This window comes from Cinclus cinclus, chromosome 20, assembly GCF_963662255.1.
Source record: "Cinclus cinclus chromosome 20, bCinCin1.1, whole genome shotgun sequence".
NCBI lineage: Eukaryota > Metazoa > Chordata > Aves > Passeriformes > Cinclidae > Cinclus > Cinclus cinclus.
This window is the reverse complement of record NC_085065.1, coordinates 6870849-6887402: the sequence shown is the minus strand read 5'-3', so window position 1 is coordinate 6887402 and position 16554 is coordinate 6870849. Positions and strand designations below refer to the sequence as shown.

The window sequence follows — 16554 nt, the reverse complement described above, 5'->3', positions numbered from 1 at the left end:
GCGCTCTCCGGTGTTGCCAGAGTAGGGAGGTGAGGAAGACCTCGGGGCGCTGCGGCTGCAGTGACGGTGCTGGCTGTGGCTCCGGCACTGAATTTTGTGTTGGGCAGTGCAGGGGGGAGAACCTGGCCCTGCCCGTGCACGGAGGGTGGAGAGGCCCTGGCACAGGTGGATGCTCCATCCCTGGGAACATTCAAGGTCAGGGTGGATGGGACTTGGAGCAGCCTGGGCTGGTGAAAGGTGTCCCTGCACGTGGCAGGGCATGGAAAGAGAAGGTCTTTAAAGGTCCCTTCCAACCCAAACCCTCGGATGATTGTACGGTTCTAGGATATGGTGAGACCTGCTGAGACCCCCTGTGCCCCACAGCTCCCCTGGAATATCCTGGTTGCATCCTGTTCTCTCTTCAGGAATGGAGGGATTTGGCCAAGACCAGCCTTGGCGGCATTTCCAGGAGCAGCTTTGTGATTTCCAGCATCTTCTCCAAGCAGCAGAGATGCAGGAATTGTGGGGATCTTCTGAAGAGACTCAGGGCTCCAGACCTGTGTTTGGGTCCGTCCTGTGGTCCCTCCTGCAGCACGGGCTGCCTGTGGGGACAGATGCAGCTGAGGTGCTTGTTTCAGCCAGGCCTGACATCGTGGGCTGGGATGTGGCTGAGATTTATCTGGTGACCTCAGGAGCACATTCCTAATAGCAAGGAGCATTCTCTTAGCAGGGCAGTAGCCTGTCCAACCTGAATGAATACGTGCCAGTGCTGCTGGGATTTTGAGATATCCACAGGCTTTTGTGCCTGTTAATGGGAATGTTGCAGATCACCAAGCTGCTGGTGCTGTTTTGAGATGTATGATGTGGAGGATCTGCTCAGGGGTCTGCCTGCACAGAAGAACCAGGCTGGACCCCCTGGTCAGACCCATGTGTGGATCATCCAGGTCTGGAATGGGAGCAGCTTGTTTAAGTTGTCATAGATCCAGGACTTGATTTCTCCCTATGTATATTAATCAATATCACATTTCATTTGCTATTTTATCATCCTGTCACTTGGTATTGCTGCAGCTCCTCACAGTCAGCCCGTGGTCTTGCAGCCCTGAATAACTTGATCTCAACAACAGCCTTCATATCCTACCTCTCCCATCCCTCTCCCAGACCATCTCCACAGGTTCCCTGGGACAGCGCTGATGACTCCTCTCCTCACTGAACACTGACCTTTTGGTCTCACCCTTTCTTTCTGAGGTTTCAACCCTCTTTCTGATGTTCACACCTCTCCCAAACTCAGGACAGCTAAATGACTTTACAAGCCTTGGGTGAGAGATCTGGAGCTCTAAGGCCTTGATCCAAGTCAACTCCCTGAGCTAGACCATCCCTGTCCCTGTGATTGCTTCAAAGGAAGTGTCACAGAGCATCACTTCCCTCTGCTGAAGTACACACTCTCTTCCTCCTCACATCCTATTTACCACCCAGCTGGGAGTTTTAGCCTCTCCTACAGTTTCTACCAGACTTGCTGAGTTTTCATACCCAGCCTTTGGGAGCCCTCCTCTAAAATTAGCCCCGTGTTTGCTACCTTCTGTGCTCTGGTCCTGCCATGCACTGAAGCAAAGGTTATCTACTGCAGTTAATGGTTAAGCAATGTTTTATGTAAGTCCTTTTACCCTTGGGTGAAAACCATCTGATCCTGGAGATTTATTACTGTTGTTTTCCTGTTTTCAAGCAGTAGAGGAAGCAATGTCCTTTACACGTGTTAAATTCCCCTCCTGGCTCAGGGGTGTGAGGAGCAGAGCAAAGGAGAAAGAGCAGCACAAAGCCCTTTATGGTAGCTCTTTTTATGCCAGGTAATGTATACCAAATATTGTAATACCAGTTTAAGGTGAAAAAATGCTTCCCCTCCCTCTTCTGAAGGAATCTTTCCCCCTTTCTCTTGTCTCCAGCCTTCTCCTTCCCTCCTGCATATCTGGGACACATGAGGGGGGTTAGGAATTGCCAGGTGGGACAAGCCCAGTGGCCCTTTCCATCCTATGGTCACCAGTCTCCTGACCCAGGGGACAGTACCAGGGGCCTGAGGAAGCTTGTCCCCACCCCAAAGTGTCCCTATAATTCTGAAACATGGACATTTAGCTCTCATTGCCTTTGTCAGAGCTGGTCCCTGGCACATGCAGGTCTGTGTCCACAAATGAGACAGAGGTTTGGAGGAGACCCCCAGCACCTTTTGGCTGGGCTAGCACCACAGACAGCTGGGTGGGAAGAAAAGTGGATGCTGGGATGGGCACAGAGAAAAATACTGGATTTAGAGATTTCCTCACTGAAACCTGACCCACCTATCAGCACTTGGAAGACTTTCCATTTGCTTTCTAAACTCTGAGGCCTAAATGTTATATAATTTGCCCAGCCATAAATAGTTGAGAATTAAACAGACTGTGCTGCTTTTTTGGCTAATAGATACGTCCTCTAATGCTGCAACCTTATCTTCAAATCCTACTGCTGTTTGCATTGGAGATCAGGACCTCAGGCTGACTTTTTCTTTCCAAGATTTAAAGTGCTGGCAGAACATTCATTCAGTTGTGCAATCTCCATTCAGAGGTTCTCAGATTTTGGGCATGGGGCTAATTTTTTGCCCTTTGACAGCTGCTGGAAATCAATACAGCAGCTGGAGGTCACTCGTAGTCAATCAGTAACCAGTCCTGGCAGAAGTGAAAACACTAAATACTTGGTATTAAAACAGGCTCTAAACTGGATGTTCTTGCCCAGGCTGACATTTTCACAGCTGTGCCTTTAAAATCTGGCTCCATCCAGCCTCATTGGAGGTACCAGCCTGGCCATGATCTTTTCCTGGTAATTATCCACAGGGAGAATTTCCCAGCACGTGCACATGCACAAATTACAGCCAACTGGGGCACAAGGTGCTTCAGGTGGAGGAAGTGGGTCCTGTGGTACAAGGTGCTCATTTGGTGCCAGCTGAATCAATCCTCCTTTTTGCAGGAAATCATTAGGGGTTGGCTGAAGCTGTGTATGACCTTCATCACAATCTCCTCCCTCAGGAACTGAGACCCATGGCCAGGGGGGGAATTCTTCCAGGGGTGCCTAATTTCTTTTAAAACAAGTGGAAACTGAGCTCTTAAATACCTTTGCTGTCTGAATCATATTCCAGTGGCATCATCACTGCTGTTTGATCCTTGTTCTGGAACTGGCTGCCCATTAGATCTTCTGCCTGGCCTCATCTGGAGCAATGAGAACATGCTCAATTGCCTCTTTCCCTTGAGCTCAGCAGCTCTGGGTGCTGTTGGTGATGCAGGATCTGTCTCTGAGTAATTGTAACATGCCAGACCCGGGTTGTAGGGCCGGGTGTTACCTCGGAACAGTCGGCAAAGCCCGAGGGCAGCAAATAAAAAGAAAGACGGGCACAGTTTGGTGACCCAAAAATAAAATAGGCTTTAATGTGCAAAACAACAAACTTCACAGAAGGGGATGTCAGTATGGGGTGCACCAGAAAGGGCTGGGGTGAAACAGTAACTTATATAGGGTAGGTTAGGGGCAGAGTATGAGGAAGGGCTTCAACCATAAACTGAGGTTAGGAATATTAAAATTACTCCACCAAACATAAACCAATAACAACTGGGGAAATGAAGAACTTTCTAGTAACATGAACACATGAGGACTCCCAGGGGGCAATGAGGATGAGCTGTTGCTCACCGTAACTAGGGAGATTTTTGCCACAGCTTTAGGCAAAAGCCTTCGTTCTGTTCCACCCCAGCAAGTAATGACCCAGCCAGCTCTCTGTGCATGCAGCTCCTCGTGCCCTCGTGCCCTGTGACACCAGCCCCAGGTGACACCAGCCCCAGGTACAGTCTGTGTGCAGCAGCCACACACCATTGCTGCTGTTTGTCCCCTGCTAACAGAGGGAGACACGACCACCCGTGACTCCTGTTGGGATCCAGGTGCTGGATGGTGTCCATCCAGCTGCAGGTTTTGCAGATTTGGGGCTTGCACTTCTCATCCTCATTCCGCGTTGGGCATGAGGGAGGTGGGCACCTCACTCTGCTTCAGGGCTGTCAAATATCCATCAATCCATCCCTGAGCCCTGGGGAACTCCTGCAGGTCTCAGACCCAGCCAATGTGGGTCTGTTCCCAGCTTCTCGGTGTTACTCAATGGCCTTAGGAGCTATTCTCCAACCTTAATGATTCTACAATTCTGTGTTGCTTCCTGAGCCAGTGTCTGTGGGGAATGCTGTTTCCCTCCTGCCTGCATGTGCAGGAAAGCTCTGACATCAGTCACTGGCCACAGCCATGTGGCTTTGGAGTTGGCATCAATCCCCCAGCTCTTCCCTGGAGCCTCACACAGGCACTGGTGCTCCTTCTCAGCCATGCATCAAAATGACTCAAAAAGGCTTCTCACTTTCTCTCCCTCCTCTCATACATTTGATATAAACTTTCATACTGGCATTTCCTTCCAGCTTAGGACCCCACAGAGCAGGATGCAACCTGAGCTCATGAGCAACACAAAAGGGACTTCCTGGTGAGGAGCCACATGCCCATTAGTCCTGAAAGGTGGAGCAATATCCTCTAGCACTGGCCCAAAGCAGCAGCATCCCTGGGCTGCTGGACTGGTCAGGCTCAAATTTTAGGTTTCTAAAGTGTTTAAGAAGAGGCTGAACTAAAATACTAGCTTTGAATAGAGAGCTGAATTCTTCAAGGTCAGAAGGTGGACAGGCTTGGGGCTGGGGTCAGTCCCATGCCACGGGGAGGTGTGGTGCTTCCAGCACTGCCAGGAATGTTTTTTTTTTCCTGGTGAGCAGGTGAGGGATGCCTGTGGCACTGCTCCTTCTGTCCCAGGGTACCTGTGATGGTTCTGTGCAGTGGGGCACAGCCAGAGGCACCCCAAGGGGCTCACAGGACCTGGTCACATCTGCAGGTTTGGGCAGGAGCTACATGAGAGTGGCTGTGCTGTGTTAGGGAGTTGGGCTGGTCTGTTCAGTGTCCATCTCACCCCACCACACTGGAAAACTGACCCAGAGTGTTCCCCAGGATCCCCTGTGCAGGAAAACCTCACACACCAGGCCTGTGTGCCCCAAGGGGGCTGGCAGACACCTCACACCTTGCACAGCCCTGGCTCTCAGTGCCTCAGAGCACTTTGCACACTGCATGTTTTAAGTGCTTGCTGCCTTCCCAGGGGATTCACCAGGAGAGAAAGCCAAGAAAGCACTTTAGAGCCATGGCTTCAGCACTTCACTGTGCTGGCCGGAGCAGCAATGAATCCTCTGCTTTCTGCTCCCAGCTATGTTTGCACCCCAGCCCTTCTGAGCAACTAGCTCCATGTCTCCTGAATCATTCCAACACTCCCGAGTCACTTCAACACTCCCACACTTGCAAAATCCCCTAACTTTAGGAAAAAAGGAGCCATACAAACCCTGTCTTTATTAAACCTTCATCTTCCAAAACCTTTGTGTTAGTATGGCAAGAACATGCCACGTCCTACAGGTTGCTCAAAAAAATGGCAGATGAGCCATGGTCAGAGGTGGCTGCCACAGCCAGGGATGATCTGGTGGACATGGTGGCTGCTTCATAGGGCAGCAGGGCCAGCACCTCCCATCTGCAGAAAATGGTCTCCACAAGAACGTACACAAACATTATGGGCCTTTAATTGGGAGGGTTTTTTCACATACACTTAGGAAAGGTACAACAAAAAACCCAGCAGGTATTTTCTTGGTCAGCAAAGCCTGGTCCAGACTCCTCTCTCTCCCTCCCATGCAGCTTCTTGTGAAATTATCCAAATAACTGGAGATTTAGATCAATTCCTGTTGCAAGAACATTTCAGAAATAACCCAAGCCCAAACCACTGGGAGAGGAGGCCAGTTTTCCATCCTGCAGTGGTCTCTACCCATGGCTTGGCTGCTGGTGCAGGGCGTGGAATGGGGGAAGCAGAGCTGAACTCACATCCACGACGCTGTTTCTCTCGCTGTGAGTTTTCCTCCCTGCAACTGCCATGTGCACAGGCTTTGGGGGGTGCAGATGTACAACATCTGCCTGTTTAATCTCCTTCCCCAGCCCTTGCCATACCCACCCCAGCTCAGGCCTGCAGCACCATATGTGTGCCCACTGCCAGCCTCGGCCACCCCGCAGCGAGCCCGTTAGATGGCACCACGGGGCAGCACTGCCTGCACCTTCCTGCCTCCCTTCCTCCCTTCCTTCTTCTCATCCAGACATGTCTTGACACTGCTCCAGTCCTGAACTGGCTCTTTGTGCAGGGCAGCAAGCTCTGAGCTCTGCCACAGTCACTTGCCTGAGCCCACGGAACAAGGAGCAGGGACGAGGCTCGCTATGCCATGTTCACCCCTCTTCCCTGCAATCACACTCCTCAGCAAGGCAGGATGTTTGCAGGATCAGCCTTTTCTTTATTTAAGGATTGTGTATAGGCAAATGTTACATTTTTTGGACACACAAATGTTAAGATGATTGATCCTATGTGTACTCACCTGCTCCCACCCACAGCCCATGCTGGCTGTCTTAAGGAATCCATCCATACACCTAAATACAGTGGCCTGGTGGAAAGTGTATTCTGAAGTTTGAAAGACTCTAAAAAGGCTCTAAAAGGGTGACACTGATAAAAGCCTTCAAAGTGTTCTCTTTATCTGCTTGTGTTTGTGCAGTTCAAATTCAGGAGCTTTGTGTCTGCCTAATGCAGTTTGCAGACTGTGTATCACACTTTCCTGGGCTGAATTTTCTTCTGACTCCTCTTACTTTGCTCCCTCTTCTATAAAAGCAGGATTGCTACTGAAAATAAGCAAAAAATTGCTGTGTATGCTCAGGTGTAAAGGCTTTTCAGAAGCAAGACAGCTGGCAGCACACTGCTGTCCTTCTGGCTTGGACTTTTTGTGATAGACAATGTATTGATTGAAACTTAAATAGGGAACAAGGGTGTTTGCTGACCTTGTTCTGGTGACAGAAATGTCATTTCAGGGTGAGACTGTGCCTTGAGCTTTTACAGGGACCTGTTGTCCTGGGCATAGGATCAAGGGAGTTTCTCCTCCAGTAAGGACTGCAAGATAGGTAGTAGTTGCCATTTAAAAATGAAGTTTTTAAAAGAAAAAAAAAAAAAAAAAGGAAAATTGCAATTAAAAGAAGCAAACTCATAATGCATAGGTTGGTTAAATGTGCACAGTTGTAAATATAGACAATAATTTACAGGATTTTCTCTTGAAATATTAGTGCTGCTATAAGAAGCCAAGCATATGACTTAAAATGACGAACCAGACTGAAAATGAGACAGATTAAATTCACATTATATATTTCTTAGCTGTGTACCAACTAGCCAAACAAAAGCTATGAATTCTGTCATATATGATGGAAGCTAGATAAAAAAATTTTAATTGCTGAAGTGAGTCACCTAGTTAAATGGCACTCCTATATGGACAAACTGATTTCAATGCAAAATTAATGGCCTTTTGCTGCTGGTTTACATGCCTGCAAAAGACCAAACTATGTTGTTGCTAAGCATCATTAATGGATTAAAATAGGGGTTCTGCATAATTCCTACAGTGTATCTTCAAACAGTGTGTTTAGTTTGGCACTAGCCTATCACTTGTTAGCCCTATTAACACACGGATCAGGGCAGCTCACACGTGTGAGGGAGGTTAATGCAATCCCAGGAACTCTTTCAAGAGCTCACAAGTTTTCTTGTGGATGACTTCTCGGAGCTTGCGCACGCGCCGGACGCTGGAGGTGCCCACAAAGCTGTCTGGCTGTAGGACGGCCATGCCATTGTGGACATCCCCCATGATGATGAGCTGGCCATCCACTGTGGTCATGTTGGGACATGGGCAGCTCCAGTCCATGTTCAAAAGCGTGATTTCTAGTGGTTCCTTCCCCAGGAATTTTAATCCCATTTTTTCATCCTTGAGAATCTCCTCCACCGTCACCAGGGCGTGTCCTGAGTCTTGATCTTCGGTCAGCTCCGTGATGCGGCCCAGGATGACGAAGTCACTTTTGCAGAAGCTGGTCACCAGCTTCTGGCGGGGTTTGCAGGCCTTGCAGTGTGTGTTCTTGGGGAAGGGACACATCTCCTCGCAGGCCTCCCGGCTCTCAAAGTTGTTCTCATTGCCCCCACACCCTCCGTAGATGAAGGACTGGCACTGCTTTGTCAGGCTGTTGTATGCCCACCTGGGCTCGTAGGCTTTGCAGTGGCCTTGAAGGGCTGGCAGGTTGCAGATGTTGATGGGGCCGTTCATGCACGTTAGCATGCAACTCTCGTAGGTCTCAAAGTGGTTGAGGTTGCTGTTGCAGTTCCCGTAGATGAAAGTAAAGCAGTTGTTTTTCTTGGCATCATAGTACCACCGGGTCTGCTCTTCCCCACAGTCTTCACTGTCTGGCTGCTTCAGGCACTCGTCGGTTGGAAAATGTGTTTTATTCTGGGAAGCTTCCTTGGATGTGGGCTCTCCTCTGATGACTGACAAAGGGAAATCCACCTGCAGGAGACCACCACTGTTCTGGGCAGTGCAGGTGTAAATTCCTGCATCCTGCAGCTGTGTGTTGTAGATGACCAGCTGGGCAATGTTGGTGACCACGACGTTCCCTCTGACGTGGTTTGGCTTCATGATGACTTTGTCCTTCCCATCCACCTGCTTCTCCCATGTGATTTCTGGCTTGGGTCTCCCTGTGACATCACAGAGGAAGCTGACGGTCTCTCCCACGTAGACAGACTGATGGACAGGGTTGTTCACCAGCGCAGGGGGCAGGATATCAACGACTGTTGTCTCGGAGTAGGCGGTGGTGGGACGAGCTGTTGTTTCTGGGGGGATGGGGCTGGTGTTTGGCCAGGTGAGATGGTACCTACAGGTGACCACGTTCAGTGTAATGCCTTTGATGCAGGCCTCTGCGTCCATGTAGCACTTGTTGTAGTAGGTGAGCCCGTCAGAGGCGCAGGTGAAGCTTGGCTCCTTCTCACACCTGTCCTTGCACTTGCAGACGGGCTGCCCGTCCCAGATGTCACACTCTGAGCCTTGCTGGATGCACATGAAGCGGTCACAGGTTGCCTCTTTGGGCATCCCCACAGGCCCCTTTTTCCCCTTGATGTCCATGTACCGAGCGGCCACACAGCTCTTGGTTCCACAGACATTGGGGCAGCACTTCTCAAAGGTCTCGCACTCCTGTGGGGAAGGAAATGAACCTGATCGTTACTAGGAACAGAGTAAGGGCCTTTTTGGAGACTCAGCAAGCAGAGAGCCCAGGAACTCAGGTCTGCCACAAATATCCATGGTTTGAAACTCAGTGCCCCACTGTCAGTGAGTAGAAACATCCCTTCAGCGTTTTCCAGGGGGTTCTGAAGTGCTGGAGGGGAAGATTCTTGGAAAGGAAAATCTACCTCAGTTTCTTAAACACAAACCTCCTCAAAAGTCTTTACCCCAGAGTCACATGGACTGCTTGACTATGAACCAAGTCCCCCCTTCCATGCTCTCTAATATGCCTGAAGACAATCCCTGAGAAAAAAGAGCAGATGGAAAGTCTTATCATATGGCTGTAGGCAGTAATCCTTCTTATTTTCCACAAAAGTATGTAAAGTATTATTTGAATTCCCTGAGACTAACAGCCAGCTCTTGGAGGTGAAACTGCCAAGGATTTGTAATTGTTCACATTGTAGAAGAAATAATAGAATATCTCAAAAGTAAGGTAATACATGCTCCAAAAATAATTTTCTATGGTATTTAGAAAAACAAACCCCAAACAGCTCATTATGGCTTCTCTGTCCTATTTTAGTCCTATTTTCAAGAGCAGCATCGCTCTTCTAGTGATTTATTACACCCCGCCTCGGCTACAGTCAGCTCTAAATTGTGGTTAATTTTAGCAGAATTTTCATCTTCTGTGCAGAAAAGGTATTTGATACATGTGATCAGGGTTGCTGGGTAGTTATGGATTACTTCAAAGGACCAGGAAAACTGCTACCATGTGCCCAACAGGGCACATTTCCACCCTGTGTTAAACCTCTACAAGCCCCCTAAAATCCATCAGCTTTCTCCGTAAGTGAGAACAAAATGATTTTTAAGCTACCAAGCTGCACAGCTTCTCCTGAGTCCAGTATCCTTTCCTTATTGGGAAAAAGATGACCTAATACCAAAACTCTTTCCCCATTTCTAGCTGCACATTACTAGGTTTCAGAAGCAAAGCTAGAAACCAGGATTGGGGAGTTTTTCAGCTGGGGTCAAGGAGTGTGTCTTGGCAGAGTCCTTGGTTGCCTGCAGTACACTCACTCCATCCAAAGTCCCAGGACTCTGCTGCCACTAGGCAAAAGGAATATTTGTAGCCAGTGGCTTCTGCCTTTCAGGTTTTGACCAGGCAATTATTAAAACATCATTGTCTGCTGCTGCTGGGGTTTTGAAAGTGTTTTAGTGTTCATTGCTGCACCTGGTAGTTGGAACAGAGGCAGCTTATTTGGGAATGGCAAAAGTAAAAAGAGCACCTTCATTCCTAACACATGGGATCCATCTGAGTAAATGTCTTTGTTTACTTATGGCCAGAATTTTTTTTCCCTCTTTTTAGCATTGCAGAAACAACATACAGAGCACAAACCCAAACAGTTTTTTCATCACAGTAAATGTTCCTGTCAGCACGGTTTGGGCTGCAGAAGCATTGTCATGGGACATGATGTAAGAGGTAGGACAAGCAGGTATTTTCAGATGCCAGCTTGAGCTGGCAGCACTGGCAGGTTGAAAAATTAGTTTTAGAGTGATAAGCTAAACACGTTTTGAGCTGGGAGCATCCCACAGAATATTTGCCTGGTCATTTTAGCCATGCCCTGTTCTGCACCCCAAGAAAGCTTTGTGCTTCAAATGCAGCAAAGGCTGATGATTTACGTGTTAAATTAAACTATTTCATACAAGATTCCTCTCAGGAACATAAAACATTGATGATGGCCACAACAAAGATAAATACTACAGATTGGCCCCAGGGCATGCTGAGTTCTGGAGTATCAAATTCAGACGTTTCTTTTGACATAAAAACAAGGAAAAGGATCAAAGAAAGTAAGCGCTATACCCACACCAGCAAAAGTGACAGCTGGCACACACCTCCCCTCTTAACTGATAACTCATCAAACCTTTCCTCTGTTGTTTAGGTCACGGGTCAATTCAATACATTCGCTGCATGCATTGGGTCCTGCTCGGTGCCAGAGCCCTTCCAGCAGGGACAGAAGGCTCCCCCCAAACCCCCCGACAGCCCCGGCAGTGCCCGTGACGCAGAGACACAGAAATGCGCATCACTCACCAGGTCAGCATCGCACTCCCTCTTGCAAGTGCTCTGCGCGTCGACCCACAGGTTGGGGTTCATGTCATTGGGGCATATCCCAGCGTGGGAGTACCGGATTGGAGGTAGGGCTCTCCCCTTCAGAGAGACCTCCAGAAGCAAGAGGACACTGCTCTTCCCCAGCAAGATCCACATCCACCGAGTGAGCAGCACCAACAACATCTCAGAACTTCTCCAGGGCAGTGGCAGTGTCTGAGCTGGAAGTAGTTCTTGTTTGCTTGGGGTTGCTTTTTTTTTTTTTTTTTTTGTGGTAAGCCTTAAGTTTTTGAGGAACCCAGATGCACCTGACTTCAGTAAAAATTTCAGCAAGCTCCTCTGCTGCCTCTCTTGATAGTGCAGTTTGGTCTGGACCTCATTGGATTAAAGGTCCTAGGAAGTTCACCCCCTTATTTTAAGAGAAACGCTACTTGTGCGAGCAGAGTTAGGTCTATTTATACCCTGCCTCTGTTAACAAGTCAGAAAAAGTAAACTTGATTTCTTTGACAGGCACACGCTTCCTATGTCCTGGTGGCAGTCAGACAGATTTGTTGCAAGAAAAAAAAGCTGGAAAGAGTTCAAAAGGCTGGAACTGGCATGGTGGGACCCCTGCATGTTTCTGAATGCAGGGAGGCCTTCTTAACCCCTTTAGACCTAAAGTACTTCCCTATGCTAAGAATGGCATTTACTTCTGAAAGGGGACTTGTCTAAGTAACACGGACCCGCAGTCAGGGGATTTCCCCACGGCAAGGGGCTACACAATCACTCGCTAAAAGGAACAAATAATAGGATTGAAGCAATTAAAGCCAGAATATAGTATTTTAACAAAGGAAGTAGGGAAGAAATAACTTATTTAAACCTAGGATCAACAAAGCAGAATGTCTTCGTAACTTCTCCCAGGGGTCCTCCTGGCTTTTTTCTTCTCTTTGGTAGGGAGATTTCCATGATGTTAAGTTTAATGCTGCCTTGCAGTCCCACCAGGAAGATGTTAAAAGTGTCCCTGAATTCCTCCATATTTCCTGACAGCCGGATGCCATTGTACAGTGCATTGCTGACCCCTTTAACAGCAACAACAAAAAAATAGTAGAAGTTAAACTCTATGGAAACCTGCATAAAGGAATGTACAGCATTTTTGCATTGGGGGCTGGGAGGGAAACTCAGTCAAGCCGAGTTCCTCATTCCCTGATTATTACAGCAAGGGGCTGATCCTGCTCGTGCTGAACACGTGCCAAAATCCAGAGATGAGTGGCAGAAGTCTGAGTTGCTCAGCACCTTCCAGGATTAGGGCCTCTGGGCTGAGTTCTGGGCTAGCTTGGGTGGATCCTGCATGTTGCTAAAAGCCTCCCGGGAGGATCGGGTGAGTTTGCATTGCACGTGGAGGTTCTGCAGGGCTGGACCAGCAGCACTGTGCTTGGGTAGGAGAGAAGGGTGTGCATCCACCCCGTGCCCAGTGCTGAGAGCTGCAAAGACAGCCAGAGTCAGCCCTTACTTTTTTCCATTGCATTTATAAATCCAGGGTTGTTTTTCATGGCTGAGTTTGGACCCAATTCTCCCCTGAGCAATGATGGCTGCCAACCAGTACAACCAGCAGTGAACTGGGTCACCACGGGGTTCCTGCTCCTCCTCTGGGGCCAGGCAGCAGAGCACAGTGACCTGCTGGTGTTTCCAGGGATCACCTCAAGAGAAAGGGAGGGCAACCTGGGGCCGACATGCCTCGGGCTGTGGCACTTCTGTAGCAACCCAGGCTTATAAAAGGGGCTGTTGCAGCTCTGATTTGTGTGTCTGCATTAACCATATGCACAGTATTTGAATTTCATGGGACGTGCAGAGCGAAGTTGTCCAAATTAGCTATTTATAAGGAGCGAAGTCAACTGCCAGGCAGCAGTTTGCAGTTGATTTATTCACTCTGAAACTTTAGAAACCTGCATGACACTTGTACAAAGTGCGTCTGTGTGCTAAATGTTTTATTCAATACTTGTTTACAAAGACAAACGCAGCACCCTGTGATGCCTAAAAAAGCCAACCAAAAATGACACATTCCCAAAAGGTACTTAAAATTCTTACAGCTCTATTAACAACAAAATCACATGTATGAGTGGCTCTGTTGCCTAAACAAAGACACTTTATATTGTAAAACTGACTACAGATAAGCTTTGAAACCAGCTGTATGTGGGCCTTGAGGAGTGCTGGGGAAGCTGCCTTGTTGACCTCAACAGCCACTGCACATGCAGGCACTTTTCCTTCAATCCACGGCACTGCCACAGACTAGCCATGGATATGATTTTTCCCTGCCAGCTTTAATCTTTTATGGCCATTTTACCCCCTTACCTGCTGGCCAGAGGTGGATCTTACAGCCTCCATCTCCTCTCCTGGTGCCAGACAGCCACGTCCCCGCTAGCTTCGGTGAGTGAGAGACACACTAACGTGGGCCACTGTAGGTGGAACTCTGTTCCAAACAGGAAAAACCCAGCACTATCTTATTTTTAACTGTCCCTGACAAGGGATCCCTTGCCCAGAGGCACATTTCAGCTGTGGGGGAGCAGAGTGGGGCTCTGTGAAATCAGATACTGGTTTGCATCAGACAGACAGTGCAACCTTCTGCTTTGCTGTCCTTCTCCATCCACGGGGATATTCTCCAGCGACAGGTAGGTCCCATTGCAGCTTTCTTCTTTTAGCTCTGAGGGATCATGTTCCTGGATCAGTCCTTTAGCCACTTGAGCTCAGCCAGGAGAGAGGAAAACATTGCCACGAATCAGCCTGTGGATGTGGGCAGACAGCTCTAGAGGGCAGGGGAAGCAGTGAGGGCTCCAAGCAACCCTCAAGAGTTGCCCCATTCCTGCCAGGACATCCCAGAGGTGCTGTTACCCAGCCTGAGGAACACATCCAGGAGGGAAACCACTACAGAGGCTGCCCCAGACTGGCTCAGGGACAGTGGGGATCCTGATTGTCCCAGCATGGACAGCCAAGCTCTGACTAATGCACTCTGTCTCATGGCTTTCACTGAGGGCTGTTTACTTGCCTGGTTTAAGTTAATTTAACTCCAGTTATCTCAGTGGATCTGACTGGACACTCCAGAACACCACCAGTTAATGCCCAGTTGTGAACTAGGTTGTGTCTGTCAAGGTATCCCAGCCCAGTTTTTCTGTTCCTCCTTGTGCATTTTTTTCTTTAATATAAGCAACAAAGTAATCCCCATTCTCCATTGTGATTAATTAATCCATTATGAAAGCTGATTTCATGGCTTATTTTAGCCATGTCAGATAGGGATGTGATAAAGGTCTTCCCAGAAGACATCAAGCCTTAGAAGCAGCCCTATTACTTCCCCAAAATACCCCTTTCTGATCAAGATGCTGGAATGAGTCTGCTGGATGGGGAACTGGGATGAACTTCTCTGGATCTCAGATGGACAAACCTGAGCTCTGATGGCACAAAGCAACATCCTGGGTCTGCTCCCAGCAGTGGAGACATCGGGGCGTGACCAGCTCTAGTCCTGAAAAGCTCTCCTAGGGTGCCCAAGGCCCCGGTTAGAATTGTTAGTCTAGGACTGGCTTAACTGTTGGTTTTTTTGTAAATTATAATTTTTTATCCTTTTTCCTGCCCTCCTCTTCTATGCCAAGTGTTGACCCAGTGTGTGGTGTGACACCTTTTAACTGAGGACAGAAACAGGATTCTCTGGTGCACAGAAAAGTATAATTTTATTTGGGTATTTTTCTTTAAGCCACTGCTAAGGGAGCAGCAAACTGTTGATCAGATTTACTAAGCCAGCAGTCCTCATCTGGAGTTACTCAGAGGAGGGTGGATTGATTTGCTGGTTTTATTGTGGACAGCTCTTGGCAGGAACCATCACCCTGCAATGTTAAAACTCCATCTCCCATTGATCTCTTCCTCGGCACAGGGGCCCTTCCATCCCCAGCCTCTCGTGCTCCCTGGGCCCGCTGCCACTGGCAGCCGGGTTTGCCAACACAAACAGGAGCCACCCCCTCTCCAGACAGGCTGTGACTCATCTCTGCCGGTGGCACTTTGCTGCCTGAGGCAACAGACCCCACCAGAGGACTCCCAGCTGGAGCAGAGGTGACATGGGTGTCCCCAGCACATGCTGCAGATTAAGGCCAGGAGTGAAGGTTGGATGCTGGACCTGCTCTGCCTCTGAGAGTAGCATAAAGCAAAGGCTCTGTCTGGTCCTTGAAGCTGTCCTCCTCCTCCTCTCACAGGACAGCTGGTGACAGCAGGGCCTGGTGCCAAGTCCCTGCACTGCCCACAGCATCAATCAGCCCCTTCTTCCAAACAGGATACCCAAAACTGCCCTGCCCACAGAGACTCTAGTCATACAGGCAGCTCCAAGGACATGCTCTTCTTCAGCCCCACCATCACCATGCACCCTCTCTAGGTGGCTCCTTGTCCATGCAAAGCTGAAAATATAATGCCTGAACTCTAAAAAAAACTGTTTCATTTAGACAGTATGAAGTTCCAGGCTGTATGTAAACCATGTTGCACCTAAAGCTGATAGCCAGACATTTGAAAGGAAACGTCACTGCCAGATCTCTTTTGGTGCACAGCTGCCGACTGCTCAAGCAGGAACATTGCTTCCACAGAGAAATACAGATAATGCCTTGGGACCTCAGCTTTATCTTGCTTTGGACTGCAAAGAGTCAAGCCTTCCCCTTTGAGTGATATCCTGAACCTCAGCAGGTTCAGGGGATGGCCAGGGATCTGAGCTTGGATGCCTTTCCACAGCCCACAGAGGACCACACGTCTCCTGCTGGCTGGATGGTTGGCTGAGTGAGGAGGATTTTTGGCAGCATGAGATGCACCTCTGAACATCAAAGCACAGGCAAAGGCTGCTGTTCTGGCCACATGCTTTGGGAGCACATGCATATGGGCCAGCCAGATTTGGGCTGAAGGTGTACAATGGGAACAGCCTGTCTGGGTCCTACTTCAGCTCTCTTCATATGCATAATTAGCAGCAGAGGCATATGTTTAAACTTAAGATAGTTAAGATAGAAATATCCCTGTAAGCACCCAGAACTAACAAGTGCTGGTTGGACTTCTGAAATAACATATCTGAGCAGATCCCAGAGAGCAGGGAAGGCTCAGTAGGCACATTTGGCATGGTGATTGCTCACCAAAAGGAGCTGCTGTTGATGTGCACACTGCCTCACGTGCAGCTGTTTGGTAAGCAGGAGTTAATGTGGTTAGACAAAAGGGCTCAGTTTGGGGGGGAAATCAAAAATGTCAGGGATTTTATTACAGGGTTATGGGCCACCTGCTAGAACTCAGCATTAGGCACTGTGTTTTGGGAAGAGC

General features: G+C 48.7%; 1 protein-coding gene across 1 annotated transcript; it reads right to left on the bottom strand.

Moving 5' to 3' along the window:
- Positions 1 to 7613: 7613 nt before the first annotated feature.
- On the bottom strand, positions 7614 to 9071 carry WFIKKN2 (WAP, follistatin/kazal, immunoglobulin, kunitz and netrin domain containing 2). The gene has a single exon (XM_062506351.1). The coding sequence runs from the start codon at positions 9054 to 9056 to the stop codon at positions 7614 to 7616; it is 1443 nt and encodes a 480-aa protein (XP_062362335.1). The 5' UTR covers positions 9057 to 9071.
- Between the last annotated feature and the right edge of the window lie 7483 nt (positions 9072 to 16554).

What these genes read in the sequence shown, in the direction of transcription:
- WFIKKN2 (XM_062506351.1), bottom strand. Translation starts at nt 9,056, where the DNA reads ATGGACATCAAGGGGAAAAAGGGGCCTGTGGGGATGCCCAAAGAGGCA.